General features: G+C 47.8%; 1 protein-coding gene across 1 annotated transcript in view; it reads left to right on the top strand.

Moving 5' to 3' along the window:
* NAALADL1 (N-acetylated alpha-linked acidic dipeptidase like 1) overlaps positions 1–11,804 on the top strand; it is a gene marked incomplete at its 5' end in the record, with an annotated part of 24,386 nt that extends 12,582 nt beyond the window's left edge. Inside the window, 7 exons of the mRNA XM_015827878.1 lie at positions 673–764; positions 2,993–3,083; positions 5,849–5,930; positions 7,015–7,188; positions 9,985–10,075; positions 10,987–11,079; positions 11,633–11,804. Of these exons, the coding sequence (XP_015683364.1) occupies positions 673–764; positions 2,993–3,083; positions 5,849–5,930; positions 7,015–7,188; positions 9,985–10,075; positions 10,987–11,079; positions 11,633–11,804 (795 nt within the window). The remainder of the gene's footprint in view (positions 1–672; positions 765–2,992; positions 3,084–5,848; positions 5,931–7,014; positions 7,189–9,984; positions 10,076–10,986; positions 11,080–11,632) is intronic.
* Between the last annotated feature and the right edge of the window lie 6,857 nt (positions 11,805–18,661).

Below are 18,661 nucleotides of genomic sequence, written 5' to 3'. Positions count from 1 at the left end.
CTAAACTCAAACAAAGATGATTGTAAAACATATACTTTAATCCAGGAATACTGCTGAACTCACGGTTTCTTGGTAGTTTCTTCTGAATATTGTACATTTGTCCATCTTTATTAGGTAAAATCATTAATTTCTCCACATCAAACTTCTAGCGTGAATAAGGACCACGTCTGTGTCCTCCGTTGATCCCATGCTTATCTCAGACAAAGACATTTCAAACTGGCCCTTAGAGGCTCCTCCGATCCTCCTACTACTGACCTGTTAACATGGGTTAGCTGACTAGCTAAAACTACATTACCCATAAGCCATCTCTTAAGGAGACAGCACTTAACCCAATAAATGCCAAACATTCTAACATATAGATCTACATGCTCTAGTCAGGGTTACATGATCCAGAACAAGTCCATATATCTTAAAGCATGCTAGCATGGGGAATTCTGGGAGTTGAAGTCCACTCCTCTTAAAGCATTCTGGCCGGGAATTCTGGGAGTCGAAGTCCACCCGTCTTGAAACTGCCAAGAATGAGAAACACTCATTCCTGTGTGCAGGAATTTGAAAATCAGATTTCTTTTCCTCCCCACCCAAATGGATTTCTTCTCACTAGTTGGAGAGCACCATCATATTTAAAAATATGCCAATTTTGCACCCTCTTTTAAGAGTTCCTTTTTTGTTTAGGTCAAGACCCCAGCAGATGCTTCGGTGTCAGTCTATGAAAACTGGAAACGCCACTTCAACAGAAATAGCTCGGTCTACGGAATAATCCCCAGGTAAAAGGGGGGGTGTGAGTGTGTGTGTGTGTGTGTGTATGTACCTTGTACCCTTGTACCCGCCCATACATTAGCCAGGACTAATTTCAGGTAGTCCTCCACTTATGACGGGTCACTTAGTGGCTGTTTCAAGTTATGACAGACCCCCTCCCCCAAAAGTTCTGAACTTCCGATGTGTCCCCCCCCGTCTAGTCATGTGACTACATTTTTGGCACTCGAAAACCAGCCCATATTTATGGTTGTTTGCAGCATCCTTCGGTCACATGACTGCACATGGCCCACTTTACGACTATCATGATTTATGACCGTAATTATCAGATTCAATAATGGTTGTAAATTGAGAACTACATGTAATCCAGATTGAACTGTTGTGAATTTATTGACAGCACCTTCAGATCTTAAGCAGCTGCCGGTTAACTTCACAAAACCAGTTTGGCTATATTTATCCATCCTGGCTGCTTAAGCCATAGTTTGTTGCTTTTGATCTTGGGGCTGCACAAATGCGGTCCTCATGCCAGCCTGCCCAGAACCAGAGAGTGCCCACAAATATCCTTGTGTGTGGTCGACATCACACAACTTTCTGAATTGAATTCTTAGGGATTGGAGTTCATAGATACTACACAAAATGTACCCATTTTATTGATTAGATTTTTATCCCACCCAGTGACAACAACCCTGCAAGGTTGGTTGGGCAGAGAGAGAAAGAGAGAAAGACACAGAGAGGGAGGGAGAGAGGGAGAGGGGAGGGAGAGAAGGGAGAGGGGGACAGAGAGAGGGAGAGGAAGACAGAGAGGGAGGGAGAGAGGGAGAGAAAGAGAGGGAGAGGGGAGAGGGGGGGAAAGAGAGGGAGAGAGGGGGAGAGGGACAAGGAGAGAGGGGGAGAGACAGAGGGAGGGAGAGAAGGAGAGAGGGAGGGAGAGGGGGAGAGAGAGGGAGAGAGGGAGAGGAAGAGAGAGAGGGAGGGAGAGAGGAATGGAAAGAGAGAGGACAGGGGGGAGAGGGGGGAGAGGGAGAGGGGGAAGAGGGAGAGAGAGGGAGAGAGGAGAGGGGGAGAGAGAGAAGGAGGGAGAGAGGGAGAGAGAGGGATGGAAAGAGAAGGAGAGAGGGGAGAGGGAGGGGAAGAGAGAGAGGAAGGGAGAGAGGGAGAGAGGGGAGAGGGAGAGGGGAGAGGGGGAGGGAAAGAGAGGGAGAGAGAGGGAGAGGGACAAGGAGAGAGAGGGGGAGAGACAGAGGGAGGGAGAGAAGGACAGAGCGGGAGGGAGAGGAAGAGAGAGGGAGGGAGGGAGGGAGAGGAAGAGGGAGAGGGGAGAGAGTAAGGGAAAGAGAGGAGAGGGGGAGAGGGAGAGAGGGGGAGAGGGAGAGAGAGAGGGATGGATAGAGAGGGAGAGAGGGGGAGAGAGGGGGAGAGAGGGAGAGGGAGAGAGAGAGAGAGAAACCTCATCCCTAAGTCACAACTAGAACTGTTGGAATATATTGTTCATGTGTTTTGTGCATCAACTACAGCAGTATTCAGTAGAGACAATAGACGGCAGTGTTTATAAATTTGTAGTTGCATCTATGGTATATATTCTATGTCTTTTCTCTGAGTAAAGTTTAGAATAGAATAGAATAGAATAGAAAACAGCGTTGGAAGGGACCTTGTAGGTCATCTAGTCCAACCCCCTGCCCAAACAGGTTTCCTGCTTCCTTGTCACAGTTAAGCAGAAAGGCACGTGTGGACGTGCACTGTTTGTTCTGTAGGGCTATCTACAGAATTTCTAACAAGACTTCATAGTCTCTCTCTCTCTCTCTCTCACACACACACACACACACATGCACCCAAAGACGCAAATGTACAGATAACAAAATGAATCAACGTTTTCATTTTGTCCGAACACAACCACTAGCTTTCTAAGGCCACACACTCTGCATTGGCACAAAGCCATGAAGTAACTTTATTTTCTAGGTAGACAAGAACTGAACATGATCCAGCCTGGTGAGCACCTTGGAAAGGAGACCACCAAGAAACCCCAAAACCCAAGCCAGAAAAGTCTAGTGGGTGCCCATAAAACCCCCAGGACTTGATCTCAGTACGAAGGGAGAGAGTCCCCTTCTTCAACACGTTGCCCCATAAACAAACCAAAACATTTGGGTTCGCACAATCAAGCAAACCAAGGTTAAAATGAACCCATTTCAGTTCTTGAAATGTTCTGTGCAGACTCAGCTGGGTTTTTGTTTGCCCTTTGCAGCTTAGGGTCCCTGGGGGCCGGAAGCGATTTTGCTCCTTTTATCCACTTTCTGGGCATCACCGCGATGGATATCGCTTACACCTACGATCGGGTGAGTCTCTGGGCCACACTGGGGGGGGGGGGAGGAATCTCTTGCACACCAGGAATTGGGGGGGCTGAGGCCAGAAATGGAAGAGGCCAGAGAGAACAAGAGCTGAGCTGAACTGTAATTAGTTTGCTTTGGTTAAATAAGAAACAGGCGGTGGAATTCACACACACACACACACACACACACACACACACACACACATATTTCACATGTCTCCCACATTCGAGCACCTGGACAATAAAAATTGGAAATTAGGAAAAATATGGTGCACATAGTCCTTGACTTATGACCACAGTTTCCATGACTAAGCAAAACAATTGTTAAGTGAATTTTGCCCCATTTTACAACCTTTCTTGCCACAGTTGTTAAGTGAATCATTTGGTCGTTAAGCGAATCTGGCTCGCTTAATAACTCACTTAATAACTGCCCTGCTTAGGAACAGAAATGTTGGGCTCAATTGTGGTTGTAAGTCAAGGATTACCTGTAATTCTATCTTGTGCTTTACTGTGCTAAAAAATTGTGGAAGTCGGGGTTTTTTTATTTTCCTTCCCCTTTCCTTTCCCTCTGCTTTTTTCCCTTTTATTTGCATTTGTGTTTTATATATCATAATTTCAATAATTATTTTTTTTAAAGATGTTAAATTTGGTATAGGGTTTCCTGCCTGAACAGCGGGCTGGACTAGAAGACCTCCAAGGTCCCTTCCAACTTCTATTCTATTCTATTCTATTCTATTCTATTCTATTCTAGTCTAGTCTAGTCTAGTCTAGTCTAGTCTAGTCTAGTCTAATCTAGTCTAGTCTAGTCTAGTCTAATAATAATAATAATAGTAAAGTTGGAAGGGACCTTGGAGGTCATCTAGTCCAACTCCCTGCTCAGGCAGCAAACCCTATACCATTTCGGACAAATGGCTGTCCAGTCTCTTCTTTAAAACTTCCTGTGTTGGAGCATTCACTGCTTCTGGAGGCAGGTGGTTCCACTGGTTAATTGTTCTCACTGTCAGGAAGTTTCTCCTTAGTTCTAGGTTGCTTCTCTCCTTGATTAGTTTCCATCTGTTGCTTCTCGTCCTGCCTTCAGGCACCTTGGAAAATAGCTTGACTCCCTCTTCTTTGGGGCAGCCCCTGAGATATTGGAACACTGCTATCAAGTTCCCCCTCGTCCTTCTCTTCGTTAAACTAGACATACCCAATTCCAGCAACCGTTCCTTATATGCTTTAGCCTCCAGTCCCCTAATCATCTTTGTTGCTCTTCTCTGCACTCTTTCTAGAGTCTCAGCATCTTTTTTACATCGTGGTGACCATTTATATTGTGGTGTATCCCATCCCATCCCATCCCATCCCATATTCTATTCTATTCTATTCTATTCTATTCTATTCTATTCTATTCTATTCTATTCTATTCTATTCTATTCTATTCTATTCTATTCTATTCTATTCTATTCTATATCCTAATCCTAATCATAACCCTATTCTATATTAGGATCCTGGGCCAGCCACTTCAAGAGGGAGTACCCTATTCTGCGTCTTGTGCTAAGATTTTGCAAGGGCAGGGCGTCGGATTAGAAGACCTCCAAGGTCCTTTCCAACTCTATTATTATTATTGGTTGTTGTTGTTGTTGTTATTATTATTAGCATCTGACAGCCAAAAATAAATGAGTTCCAGATAATGAGAGAAGGCAACTTTATGTATTTGGTAGGCTTCAGAGTTGCGTTTTCGGGACACAAATGCCCAATTTTCTGCTTATTTGAGCTAATCTGGGATTGAGGGATCAGGGTGAAGTTGGCACTTCACAGGTGGCAAATGAAGCGGGCTTAGGCTGGATAAGGGGATGCATAGGACACCATATGGAAATCTCCAGGTTGTTGGGACTCTGAAGAAAACTTTTCCAATTAATCAGTGGAACTCCTTGCCTCTAGAAGTTGTGGGTGCTCCATTGCTGGAGGTTTTCAAGAAGAGACTGGACAGCCATTTGTCTGGAATGGTATAAGGCAGAGGGTCCAATCTTGGAAAATTTAAGATGTTTGGACTTCAACTCCCAGAATTCCCCAGCCAAAATGCTGGCTGGGGAATTCTGGGAGTTGAAGTCCACACAATTTAAAGTTGCTGAGATTGGACAACCTTAACTGGGGGTTGGACTAGAAGACCTCCAAAGTCCTTCCCAACTCTGGTATAGGTAGTCCTCGCCTTATGACCACAATTGAACCCAAATTTTATGTTTTTAAGTGAGACACCTCTCAGTGACTTTTGCCCCATTTTACGATTTTTTCTTGCCACTGTTGTTAAGTGAATCCACTGCAGTTGATAAGTTTGCAACCCGGTTGTTAAGTGAATCTGGCTTCCCCGTTGACTTTGCTTGTCAGAAGGTCACCAGGACACTACGATCGTCATAAATATGAACCAGTTGCCAAGCATTTGAATTTTGATCACGTGACCCTGGGGATGCTGCGAAGGTCGTAACTGTGAAAAACGGTAGCAAGTCACTTTTTTCAGTGCCCTTGTAAACTTTGAACGGTCACTAAACAAACTGTTGTAAAGTCGAGGACTACCTGTATTCTGTATTCTGCATGATAGCCAACATTTCCTTTAAGGCCTGCTTAAAGTCTTAAAAAGGGAGCATCTCTTAGCACTCACGGGCTGAGCTCAAGAAAAGCAGGTAGATGGGGCACCACCTGGAAATCACAGCTGAAAGTTGGAAAAACATTCTGGAAAGCTAGCAAATCCATCACCACAGGTCTTCTTTTCTTTCCATTTTTCTTTTTTCTTTTGTCCAGAGCAAAACGTCAGCACGCATTTACCCGGCCTACCACACGGCCTTTGACACCTTCGACTACGCAGACCGATTTATCGATCCAGGTAACGAATGGTGGGCGGCGGGACAGGCAGACCTCAAGGCCACCGTTTTTATTTCTTTATTTCATTTATTTGTATCCCCCCTTTATTGTTTTGACCAGCCAAGGCGGCAAACAGATCCAATACACCTTCCTCCTCCTATTGTCCCTATAACAACTCACCGTCTCCTGGCGATTGGCCCAAAGTCACCAACCTGGCTTTCATGCCTAAGGCGGGACTAGAACTCACGGTCTCCTGGTTTCTAGCCAGTGCTGTAACCACTAGATCAAACTGTCTCTTGCCGAATCCTCTGCTGGAAGCTTTTCTGTTTATTACGGAGAGAAGCTTCTCAAATCCCTGCCTTTTGCAAACTACAATATGTCCCATTTTGAGATTTATAAAGGTAGCTCTTGACTTACAACCATACCTTTAGTGACTGTTCGAAGTTACAACAACACTGACAAAAGTGACTGGTCCTCGCACTTACGACTGTCAGGCGCTTGGCAACCGGCATGCATTTAGGATGGTCGCGGGGTCCGAGGGTCACACGATCCTCTTTTGCGACCTTCCTAGGCAGCTTCCAGCCAGCGAAGTCAATGGGGGAAGGGGGATTTGCTTAATGACAGTGTGATTCACTTAACAACTGTAGCAATTCACTTAACAACCAGGCCACAAAATCGGGTGCAAGTCGCTTAACAACTGCCAAGGTGGAGAAACACTGCTTTAATGGCTACAGACAGAAATGACCCCATAGATATTTGGTGCTCTGTGTGTGTGTGAGAGGGGGGGGAATGAGGAAACAAACACCCGCTTTTGTAGGTGTGTTGTGTTGATTCATGCGCTATTTTGCCCACACACATCACAGCACTACTTCCAGGTTTGAGTGAAACTGCCCAATTCCTACATGGTGGTTTGTTAGCTCCCAAATTGTAGGATGAAGATCCATTCTCACCTTCCCCAGCTCAGGGTTATAAGCAAGACTGTCACAACACCCACTGAAAGCTGGTGGAGCTCCGATGGCCGCCATCTTGCCTTTTTTGACACGACCGGGGTATACTACTGCTGCGAGCTTCCCAAACACCCCAGTCAGTCTCCCCTCTCCCCGCAGGTTTCACCAGCCACCGGGCCGTGGCGCAAACGGCTGGCAACGTCCTGCTGCGCTTGGCGGAGTCCTTGATCCTGCCCCTCAACGTGAGCAACTATGGGGAGACGTTGCAAGCCATGTACGACACGGCCGAGCGAGTGTTCCAGGTGGACCTCCTCAACCACAACATCTCTCTTGGTGAGGAGGGGAGGACCGGCCTGCCTTGCAGGGCTGTCGTACGGAGAGACAGCAAGGAAGGCGATCGCACTGCTTCACAGTTTTCTCCACAACTGAACAGCTGTGAATGTAGCCTTTAGATACCCCTTCAAATATCTGCCAGGTTGTCACTCGGAAGAGGGGGTGGGCTTCCTCTCGGTGGCCCCAGCGAGCAGGATGAGGACTAGTAGGCTAAACCAACAGGGAGGGAAGTTTAATGAAATTCTGCGTGCTCTCTGAGCTGGGTGGTTTCCTTGCAGATCTTTCATGACCCAACTAGGTAACATCATCAGTGCTAGAAGTGAGAAGTGTTTGCAGGGAGGAGGAGGAGCAGGAGGAGCAGGAGGAGCACAGGAGGGTGTGGGTGCTTCATTGCTGGAAGTTTTTAAGAAGAGATTGGACAGCCATTTCTCTGAAATGGCAAGGGCTTTTTTTCTCATAGAACGCCCAGAACGGAGTTCCGGCACCTTTTTTGGATGGAACCTTGTAGGGTAGGCAAGGCCGGTTGTATGACGTGTGTGAGTTTCGGCACCTTTTTTTTTTTTTTTTTTACAAAAAAAGCACTGTGAAATGGTATAGGGCAGTGGTTCTCAACCTTTTTAATGCCGCGACCCCAACCGGTCGTAAGTCGAGGACTAAACCGGTCGTACGTCTAGGACTAAACCGGTCGTAAGTCGAGGACTAAACTGGTTGTAGTCAAGGACTACCCAACCGGTCGTAAGTCGAGGACTTTCCCTGCCTGGGAGCGCCGCAGCAGAGACGGAGCAGGCCGACCACCAGCTGGCCCAGCCCAAGGGAGGTAAGGCACCCACTGGAAAAGGGAAAAAAAATGGCGGACAAAAAAAATGGCAGACAGCCTTGCTTGGCGACCCCCGTGAAATGGTCGATCGACCCCAAATGGGGTCCCGACCCACAGGTTGAGAACCACTGGTATAGGGCAGTGGTGGCGAACCTATGGCACGCGTGCCAGAGGTGGCACTCAGAGCCCTCTCTGTGGGCATGCGCACCACCGCCAGCGGGCAGATCCATCAGGCCGCCACCACTGCCTGGAGCAGAAACCCCACCCAGCACAAAGGAGGTGAAGTGGCCGACTAGCTAGCTTGAGTAGAGGTGATAGAGCAGAGTTCACCAACCATTGTTGGACTGGAAGAAAAGGGAGGGGGAAGCATTGTGCACTGCAGATGGGGCAGGGCTAGTCCCTGCATGATACTCACTAGCCCTGCCCCGTTCTTGCGTGATGCAGCGCCTTGTATCTGCACCCCGCAGTGTGGCGGCGGCCGTTTTTGCGCCTTGCAGCACGGTGGCCCATTTTTGCGCCCCCGGGTTTTGCGTGCCAGAGGTGGCACTCAGAGGCGCCTCCCTCCCCCCCCCGAGGGCACCACAATGCTGATGCAGCCCTGGCACTTTGCGATAAATAAGTGGGTTTTGGGTTGCGGTTTGGACACTCGGTCTCTAAAAGGTTCGCCATCACTGGTATAGGGTCTCCTGCTTGAGCAGGGGGTTTGACTAGAAGACCTCCGAGGTCCCTTCCAGCTCTATTCTCATTGATTGTGGAGGAGGAGGAAGATGAAGATGAAGAGGAGGAGGAGAAAGAGAAGGAGAGGAAGAAGGAGAAGGATTGTGGGGTCCTTAGTGTTCTCTGAGCTTGGTGGTTTGCTTGCAGACGTTTCATTATCTGACTAGGTAACATCATCAGTGCTAGAAGGGATGGGATTTTGCAGGGAGGAGGAGGAGGAGGAGGAGAAAGAAGAGAAGGAGGAGGATTGTGGGCTGCTTGGTATTCTCTGAGCTTGTTGGGTCATGAAGCATCTGCAACATCTCTTGCAGCTGTTTCATGACCCAACTAGGGTACATCATCAGCGCTAGAAGACAGAGGTATCTGCAGAGAGGAGGAACGAGAGGAGGAAGAGGAGGAGGAGGAGGAGGAGGAGGAAGGGGAGGAGGAGGAAGAGGAGAAAGAGAAGGGGAGGAGGATGGGGAAGGAAGAGGACTGTGGGGTCCTTGGTGTTCTCTGAGTTTCGTGGATTTTTTTGCAGACGTTTCATGACCCAACTAGGGAATATCATCAGTGCTGGAAGAGAGTGGGCTGCAATCAAGGAATTACCAACTCAGACAAACAATCAAAGCATAAACAACAGCCTAATCAAGGAACCACCAAGAATGCTCTCTCGAACACTTGTATATAAACAGAAAGCAAACCCCCCTCCAGTCTGGCACTGATGAGGTTACCTAGATGGGTCATGAAACGTCTGCAAGAAAACCACCAAGCTCAGAGAGCACCCAGGACCCCCACAGTTCAACTCTGAGCTACAAGTATTCACTTCTAAGGAAAGTTCAGGCTAGACACCAGGAGAGACTTTTTGGCCATACCAGCTTTTAGCCAGAGGAACAACCTGCCACATGAAGTGACAAATGGAGGGTCCTCTGTCAGAGACGCTCAGGTGAGACTTGCTCTGAGTAGGGTGTGTGTGAAATAGATGATCTCTGGTGTTCCCTTTCCTCTCTGTGGCTTGAGACCAGCATCAGCTTTATGATGAACAACTATAGCAGAGTGGAAATTGAATTCCACATATCTTTAAGCGTGGCTGACTAGGGAATTCTGGGAGTTGAAGTCCACACAAGTCTTAAAGTGGCCAAGATTGGACACCCCTGCTATAAAAGATGTTGTGCCATTGCTGGTGGTATCCGTTGTCCCACAATCCAAGTTATTATATGTCAAGGAAGTTTAAAAGGCATTCGTCTTTTTTTCCCTCCTTTCTTCGCTTCTCGTCCATTCAGTCCCACTCCGCAATGCAGTTGTGCGCTTCCAGTCTGCAGCAGCCGGCCTCAACCAGCGCATCGCAGGCTTGCAAAATGAAGACTCCCCCAGGTGATTTCCCCCCCCCCATTTTTCTAATCCCATCCATACACTACCAGTAGTCCTTGACTTACAACAGTCCGCTTAGTGACCGTTCAAAGTTCCAACGGCACTGAAAAAAGCGACTTAATGACCGTTTTTCACACTTGCAACCGTTGCAGCATCCCCAGGGTCTTGTGATGGACATTAACTTCGAGCCGTCACTAAACGAACTGTCGTAAGTCGAGGACTACCTATAGTGGGGTGATTGAGGCATGGAGGCAGCATATCATCCCCACACAAGGTGTGCAACCATCCACGTCTCCAGGGCGGACTCTCAGCTGCTTTTTGTGGCCCGGTAGGCGGGGCCTCATTGAAGCTCCACCCATATCTAGGCTGGAGAGACCAAGGGGGATCCTGATCCCGCCCCTTCCGAGAACTGATTCGTTCAAAAGTTCCATTGACTTCCAGACAAGTAGCTGTCAGTTTGATGTGGAGGGCTAATTTGGGGGGGGGGGGTGCCCCACCCCTAGATGCCCTGGGCTTTTGCCATATTGGGCCAGATGAGGATGAAACTGATAATGATTTGCTTTGTGGCTTGTCAGGAAAAGAAGTCGGAATTTGAGCACAGTGGAAGAAGAAATGGTCCAAAGTCTTGCTAAGCCATCTTTCTCACCACTGCAACTGATGATGGCTTAGCGTGGATGACCTCCCCCAAGCACCCTTCAGATCAATAGATTGGCTGAGTGCCCCCCCCACACACACACATCCAGAGTTTGCTTGGCTTGGCTCTAGAGGGGCTTTCCCCACTATTCTGCCCTGGAAACCATGAATAATGGCTTAATATATTCTGTGTTGTTTCTTGAACAAGCCACAGTTAGGCTTAGTGCAATGTGTGTGTAACCTCTCTCTCTCTCTCTCATCCATCCCTGTCATCCGTCTAGTCCTCTTGCTCTGCGGACGGTGAACGACCAGTTGATGTTGCTAGAACGGACATTTTTAAATCCACGAGCTTTCCCAGACAAATATTATTACAGGTAACTCAAGCCCCCCCCCCCATTTCTTTCATTTGGTCAGGCTGAGATTCCTAAGGTTGGATTCTGTCCAGTTCCAATGATTAATAGCCCATTGCTACGGGCAAGGTCAAAAAAGTCAAGATGGTAGCTGTTCCAGTTCTCCTGCAATCTGAAATTATATGTCTTTCTTGACTTCTTGCTGTTTTTTTTCTTATCCTCCTTTCCTTTCCTTTCCTTTCCTTTCCTTTCCTTTCCTTTCCTTTCCTTTCTCCTTTCTTTCCTTTCCTTTCCTTTCCTTTCTCCTTCCTTCCTTCTTTTCATTTTCTTTTTCTAATTCCTCCCTATTTTGTTTTTCCTAATTGCTTCCTATTTTCCTTCCTTCCTTCTTTCCTCCCTCCCTCTAATTTTGATAGGATCTGCAGAGTTTTGAATGAATTGGCGCAGGTGCCATCTTGACTTTTTTGACCCTATTTGGTAGATGCCTCTTCCTGCACTCCAGAAGAACTGCGTAATAAGACTTTATTGTAGCCTTTCAATGCAATTTGCATCTGGGTCTCTCTCTCTGCATCTGCAGCCACGTCATCTGGGCCTCCCAATCGTCGTCCGTGGCTACCTTCCCAGGCCTGGCCGACGCCGTGGCTGCTGCCAAAGAGCAGGGCAAGTGGGACCAGGTCCATAAACATCTAACGGTGGTTATCCAAGCGGTGGAAAACGCTGCCTCCTTTCTTGAACCCGTGGCCGAATGACCGGCATCCTCGTGGCCCTCGTGGGAAGCCTCAATTATGAAAAGCCAGCTTTACGTCTTCTGAAGAAATAAAAGCTTCACCCTTTATAAACCCTTTCTGAGCATTGGACGCAATTCTTTCGGGCTTCGTGCCTAGTAATACAAAACAGCCTTGCAAGGTAGGCTTAGGTTGCTGTGGGATCCTATTACAGGTGCAATCTCATTTAAAGGGAGCTTCACTTCAGGGACCCACCTGTGGGGTTTCTTAGGCAACAATTTAGGAGTGGTTTGTTATTGCCACCTTGTGGAAGTGTTTTACTCTGTAGCTAATTTACTCTGGAATTTCTTCGTGGTGTCAGCCAAGAACCAAGAAGCACTAACCGAAGTCAGTGACATCCTGCCACTTTATTAGCTGGGGTTACAGGTAGTACTCGACTTACAAGAATTCACTTAGTGACCGTTCAAAGTTACAACAGCACTGAAAAAGTGACTTATGACTGTTTCTCACACTTATGACTGTTGCAGCATCCCCAGGGTCACGTGATCAAACTTCAGATGCTTGGCAACTGGCATGTACTTACGACGGTTCCAGTGTCCCGGGGTCACATGATCCCCATTTTGTGACCTTCTGACAAGCAAAGTCAAGGGGGAAACCAGATTCACTGAACGACCCTGTTACTAATTTAGCAATTGCAGTGATTCACTTAACAGCTGCAAGAAAGGTTGTAAAAATGGGACAAGATTCACTTAACGACTGTCCTATTTAGCAATGGAAATGTTGGGCTCAGTTGCGGTTATAAGTCGAGGACTATCTGTAACCGAGAAGTCTTCCTAATTAATTTTTTTTCCTGCATTACACTGATAAATTAATCAAAAGTTCACACATCATGCTAAACCAATTTCCCCCACTATACTGGTAGTCCTTGGTTTACAACCGTAATGGAGCCTGCTCATTAGGGTCACAAGTGGTGACAGTCATAAAGCAGGTCACCCACCTGATTGACCTGATTTTATGACCTTTTTCTGCAGCAGTTGTTAAGCTGACACATGGCAGTCGTAAAGTGGGTCACTCACTGGGACCAATCTGATTTTACAAGCTGTTTTGTGGCAGTCGTTAAGGGAATGTGGTGGTCGTAAAACAAAGCCATTGCTGTTCGCTATCAGGGGTTCTTTTGCCAAAAAGCAGAAGCAAAGACCAGAGTTTTCAGCAAAAATGTCATAAATTATAGTCACATCACTGAAGGGAACTGCAAAAGGCCTTAAAAGCAGTATTTATGGAAGTACATAAGTATTTATGTAATGTATGTTTTTATGTAAATATTTACGTAAGTATTTAAATATTTACATAAGTATTTAAATGTTTATTAAATATTTAAGTAAGACCACACTTAGAATGCTGCATCCGGTTTTGGTCACTAAAATACAAAAAAGATGTTGAGACTCTGGAAAGAGTGCAGAGAAGAGCAACAAAGATGATTAGGGGACTGGAGGCTAAAACGAATGAAGAACAGTTGCAGGAATAGGGTTTGGCTAGTCTAGAGAAAAGAAGGACTAGGGGTGACATGATAGCAATATTTGAAGGGCTGCCACGAAGAAGAGGGGGGTCAACTTATTTTCCAAAGCACCAGAAGGCAGGAGAAGAAAGAATGGATGGAAACAAGGAGAGAAGCAACCTGGAATTAAGGAGAAACTTCCTGACAGTTAGAACACTTAATCAGAGGAACGGCTTGCCTCCAGAAGTTGTGGGTGCTCCATCACTGCAGGCTTTTAAGAAGAGACTGGACAGCCATTTGTCCCAAATGATATAGGTCTCCCGCTTGAGCAGAGGGTTGGACTAGAAGATCTCCAAGGCCCCTTCCAACTCTCTTATTCTATTAAATGTGGCTAGTGCTCAAAATACAGTCACATAACTGCAGGGGGGGGGGAGGAAACAGCTGTTAGAACTTAGGAATGGGTCGTAATTTTTTTTTCAGGTCTGTCATAACTTTGAGCAGTCACTAAGTGACCGGTCGTATGTCCAGGACCCCCTGTAGACATTTTGCTCCTGCATTCAAAGGCAAAGCCCTTCCCGTGATTTTCACCAGCCTAGGCAGCAGGCGAGGCAGCCCAAGCTTCACAACAAAGAACTGACCACACCGTTAAACAACATGTCAACTTTTATGCAATTTAATCTTCACAACTATTTGGGGAGAAAGGGACAGAGAACTACCGGGGATTCTTGATTGAAGTGGAGCTGCACTAGATCCCTTTTTCCAGGGAAGAATTTTGAGGCCTTGCGTCTAAGCGATTTCCTGGAAACGATGGACGAAAGGGGGAGACATCAAAAGAAAGAGCCGCCTGAAAAATCCATCAAGTGGTCCACATCCACCGTGTCCGTGGAGTCTTCCCAAACCACCACCGGCTTGCAGTCCTGCCTCACCACGGCGGATTGTCCACTCCGAGCATCGAGAAACATATGAACACTGCATTTCCATTTCTGGGAAATTGGGAGAATGGTTAGAAGAAGGAGAAAATGAGTTAGGGAATTGGAGATCCCACCCAGCCCGGCGCGGAGAACTGGAGTAGAAAATACACAGACGGGGAAGGTCAGATTTGGAGAAGACAAACTCTTCAATTCTCCGGCTGTTTGCTTATCCACTCAAGCCACAAAGAATGAGTTTTCCCCCAAAAGGGATCCCCGCAATTTGTCCTCCAGTTTGAGGTAGAACTGGGTTTTGACATTTCTTTCAAAGGAGATTGGGATTTGGGGAATTTGGGTTGCAAATTAGCTCTTTTATAGACACCCCACGCCCCCAAATCTCACACTCTGCGAAACCTCCTCCTTCCTGTCTTCCCCACAACAACTCTGTGAGGTGAGTAGGGCTCAGAAAGAGGGACTGGCTCAAAGTTACCCGGCTGGTTTGACTGCTTAAGGCAGGACTAGAACTCGCCGTCTCCTGGTGATTCACCCCAAATCACCCAGATGGCTTACATGCCTAAGGCAGGACTAGAACTCACCGTCTCCTGGTGATTCACCCCAAATCACCCAGCCGGCTTTCGTGCCTAAGGCAGGACTAGAACTCACCGTCTCCTGGTGATTGGCCCAATGTTATCCTGCCCAAAGTCACCCAATCGGTGTCTAAGGCGGGACTAGAACTCAGTGTCTCCCGGTTTCTTCGCCAGCAGACCGAACTGGCCCTATCGATATTGAAATTATCCGAACTGGATTTACAACCCACCTTCCCCTAAGCTCTCTGAGCACAGAGGTAGGGGTGTTCCTTTATATTCTGTCCCCCCTCCGCCCCCCCACATCTAGGGCAGCACTTCTACAAAAGCATTCAGTTGATGCTTCTGACGCTTGAGAGACAGAGATGGCCCTGGTTTGCTTACAACCAAGGTCTTCTGTTCTTGTCCAGCTTCTTGGTTTCCTCTGGAAGTTTTCAGTCCGGGAACCATGGCAGAGACACCCCCTTACCTGCAGCCGGTAATGGAATGGGAGAGCCACTATGGCAGCGGTTCTCAACCTATGGGTCGGGACCCCATTTGGGGTCGATCGACCATTTCACGGGGGTCGCCAAGCAAGGCTGTCCGCCATTTTTTTTGTCCGCCATTTTTTTCCCCCTTTTCTGGCGGGTGCCTTACCTCCCTTGGGCTGGGCCAGCTGGTGGTCGGCCTGCTCTGTCTCTGCCACTTGCCAGCTACGCCTCGGCTGGCGCAGGGGGCGGAACCACGGATGTGCGGCGCTCCCGGGCAGGGAAAGTCCTCAACTTACGACCGGTTGGGTAGTCCTCGACTTACGACCGGTTTAGTCCTCGACTTATGACCGGTTTAGTCTGGGGGTCGCGGCATTAAAAAGGTTGAGAACCACTGCACTATGGGGACTTACAGACTGTGAAAGAACGCCAGCGCTACCCAGATGGGCGACCTTGGCAACAGGGTCCCACGGACGTGGGCTGCGACCTCACCTTCTGCTCGTGCTTGGGCAAAGCCACGCACGGAGCTGCTTTTGAGGATCGAAGCTCGTACCACGGTACTGCAGACTCTCGGCCTTGTTCTTTGGTACAGTTGGTGTTCACCAAAAACAGCGGGAAAATCAGGTGAGTGCCAACGCCGCTCTGGAAGAAGGATCGGAATAACAGAGTTGGAAGGGACCTCGGAGGTCATCTAGCCCAACCCCCTGCTCAAACAGGAGACCCTGTACCATTTCAGACAAAGGACTGTCCAGACTCTTCTTGAAAACCTCCAGTGGTGGAGCAGCCACAACTTCTGGAGGGAAGCCGTTCCACTGATTCATTGTTCTCACTGTCAGGAAATTTCACCTTAGTTCTAGGTTGGTTCTCTTCTGAATTCTAGGGACCTTGGAGGTCATCTACTCCATCCCGCTGCCCAATGGAGGAATCCACAGACCATCCCAGGCAAAGAACTATCACATGGCTGAAGAAAAGGGGTCTCCAGACCTCTCTTAATCTTCTCCACCCATTCCAACTGGAGACATCCGCCCGCCTTACCAGGATGGGAAGGGAAGCTATGTTGTGGGGGGTCCCATCTATTGAAATGCACACCTGGCAGGAACATGAAAAAGGGCCTCCTTGGTGATGGCTCCCCCCCCTCTGGAACGTCATTCCCGCTGAGGTTCAGTTGCCTCCCCCCTCTGCTGCTTTCCTGAAGAGCCCTCAAAATGTTCCTCTTTCTCTAATGTATTTAATTTATGTTTTACTAATTCCCTTTGATTTTTAAGATTTGATTTTTGTGGTTCTCTCTGTAATTCTAGTTCTAATCTTTTCTATTCTTCTTCCAACCCCTTTTGTTTTTTGCTTTTTCTCCTGGTTTCTCCTGGTTTATCCATAAGAGATGGCTAATCCTCTAAAGTAGGCTTTGGCAGTGTCCCACACATTCTGTAAGGACGTTTCTCCATTTTTATTCTCTTTAAAAAAGAGAAAAAAGAGAAGGTGACAAATGCACCTTCAGTCAATTGCAAAAGGCAGCTGTAGTTGGAACAGCTTCCATCCTGCGATGATACTTTTCACACCCTCTGTCTATCCCAGATCTGTGGGGAAAACTCAATAGGTGGATAAAAATGCGAAATCCTGTTTGAACATCTGGCTGGCTGTGACAAGCCACAATATCTCCTTATCCCAAAGGTGCTTTTTTCAGGAGGCAACTGGACTTTTTTGTTTTTCTTTGAAGACATTTCACTTCTCATCCAAGAAGCTTCTTCAGCTCTGACAGGAGGGTGGGGAATGGAAGGATTTATACAGCTGGTCATTTGCCTCCTTTTAGAGAGTCGTTGAGGCCACTTGGGGGTTTGTCTGTGTCCTCGGGGTCAGCTGAGTGGTGCAAATGGGTGTGGACTCTTATTGGAACAGCTGAAAGGACAGTGTTCCACACCCATTTGCACCACTCAGGTGACCCTGAGGACACAGATAAACCTCCAAGTGGCCTCAACGACTCTTTAAAAGGCAAATGACCAGAGGTCTGCAAGGAATATAAATCCTTCCATTCCCCATCATCCAGTCAGAGCTGAAGAAGCTTCTTGGATGAAAAGTGAAACGTCTTCAAAGAAAGAAGAAGAAAGTCCAGTTGCCTCGTGGAAAAAAAAGCACCTTTGGGACAGCCATGACCTGGATGATGGAGAATCTCCATAGACCAGGGCTTTTCAACCAGTGGTACGGGTACTACCTGTGGTACAAAGGCACCTGGCAGGTGGTACGCGACCATCCTAGAAAAGTGGTAGCGGGGGAGGGGAATGAGCTGAACCGGTGGCAGCACCGCACAAGCCTGAGCGAGAGATGGCTGGAGTTGCAGGGCTGTCAGGGCTCAGTGGAAGCGCCAGGATCAGCGCCAGGATCCAGCTGGAGCTCAGCGCTGATCCTGGTGCTTCTGCTGAGCCCAGAAGAAGCGCCAATCAGCTGGAATGTTGCAGCCTCTCCAGGGTCTTGTGATTTCCATTCAGATGCTTCGCAACCGATTCATATTTATGACGGTCACAGTGTCCCAGGGTCATGTGAAGTGACCAAAACCTGCTGCAACCACCCAGCAGACGGGGGGGAATACAAACCAAACATCCCCCCACCCCACCCCCGCTGCCAATCCTCAACAGAAATGCTCACAACAATGAAAACCTCGGACAGGAGGAAGAGCGCGGCTGGGCGGGCAGGTAGGCGTCTTGCTCGGCTGTGGCTTGGGGGGTACTTTTTTCAGGGCCATTGTAACTTCGAACAGTCACTAAGCCAACTGTTGTAAGTCGAGGACTACCTGTACTTTATCACTTTTTTTCCTTTTGGGGGGGGTCATCAAGTTTTTGACACCTTGCTAGGCGACTGATGGTACTCAGATGTTGCCATATCCTAAAAGTGGTACAATGGGTGAAAAGGTTGAAAAGCCCTGCCATAGACAATATCTCCTTGTAAAAGTCTAACTGCTGTTTCTGAACTGGCAAGCAATGCACACCTGAAGGAATGTTCCTGGGACTCATTTTTGGAGTGGAAGCAGGCCAATGACAGGTGGATGGGTGCTAATTTTGGATTAGGGCAGGGGTAGCCAAACTCCTCTCTGGACACATACTCCATCACCCCACCTGGGCCCATTTGCAAGGCTGTCCCTTGGGTTACCTGCACTTTGATATCGAGATCTTCTATGAGCCTGTAGAAAGTATCAGGGTTGCCTTTGTTGAAGTGATCCATGGCTTGTTCCTTCAAGAATTTGAATTCAAATGGGCTTCCACTGTTGTGCTGCATCCGTTCGCGATACTCCTTTGCTCTTTCCTCCAGTTCTTCCGAACTGGTTTCCTCTGGACCCGTTTTTGCCGGTTCTTGAGAAGTGGAGTTCTCTTTAGGGCAGCAACTTTCTTCTGGAGGCACTCCTGGTCCACAACATTCCTTTTTTTCCTCCTCCACCGAG

The sequence above is a fragment of the Protobothrops mucrosquamatus genome, unplaced genomic scaffold, assembly GCF_001527695.2.
Source record: "Protobothrops mucrosquamatus isolate PMUCROS unplaced genomic scaffold, P.Mucros_1.0 scaffold4026, whole genome shotgun sequence".
In the NCBI taxonomy this organism is placed as follows: domain Eukaryota; kingdom Metazoa; phylum Chordata; class Lepidosauria; order Squamata; family Viperidae; genus Protobothrops; species Protobothrops mucrosquamatus.
The sequence above is the reverse complement of the archived record's forward strand: the minus strand, read 5'-3'. Positions and strand labels throughout refer to the sequence as shown.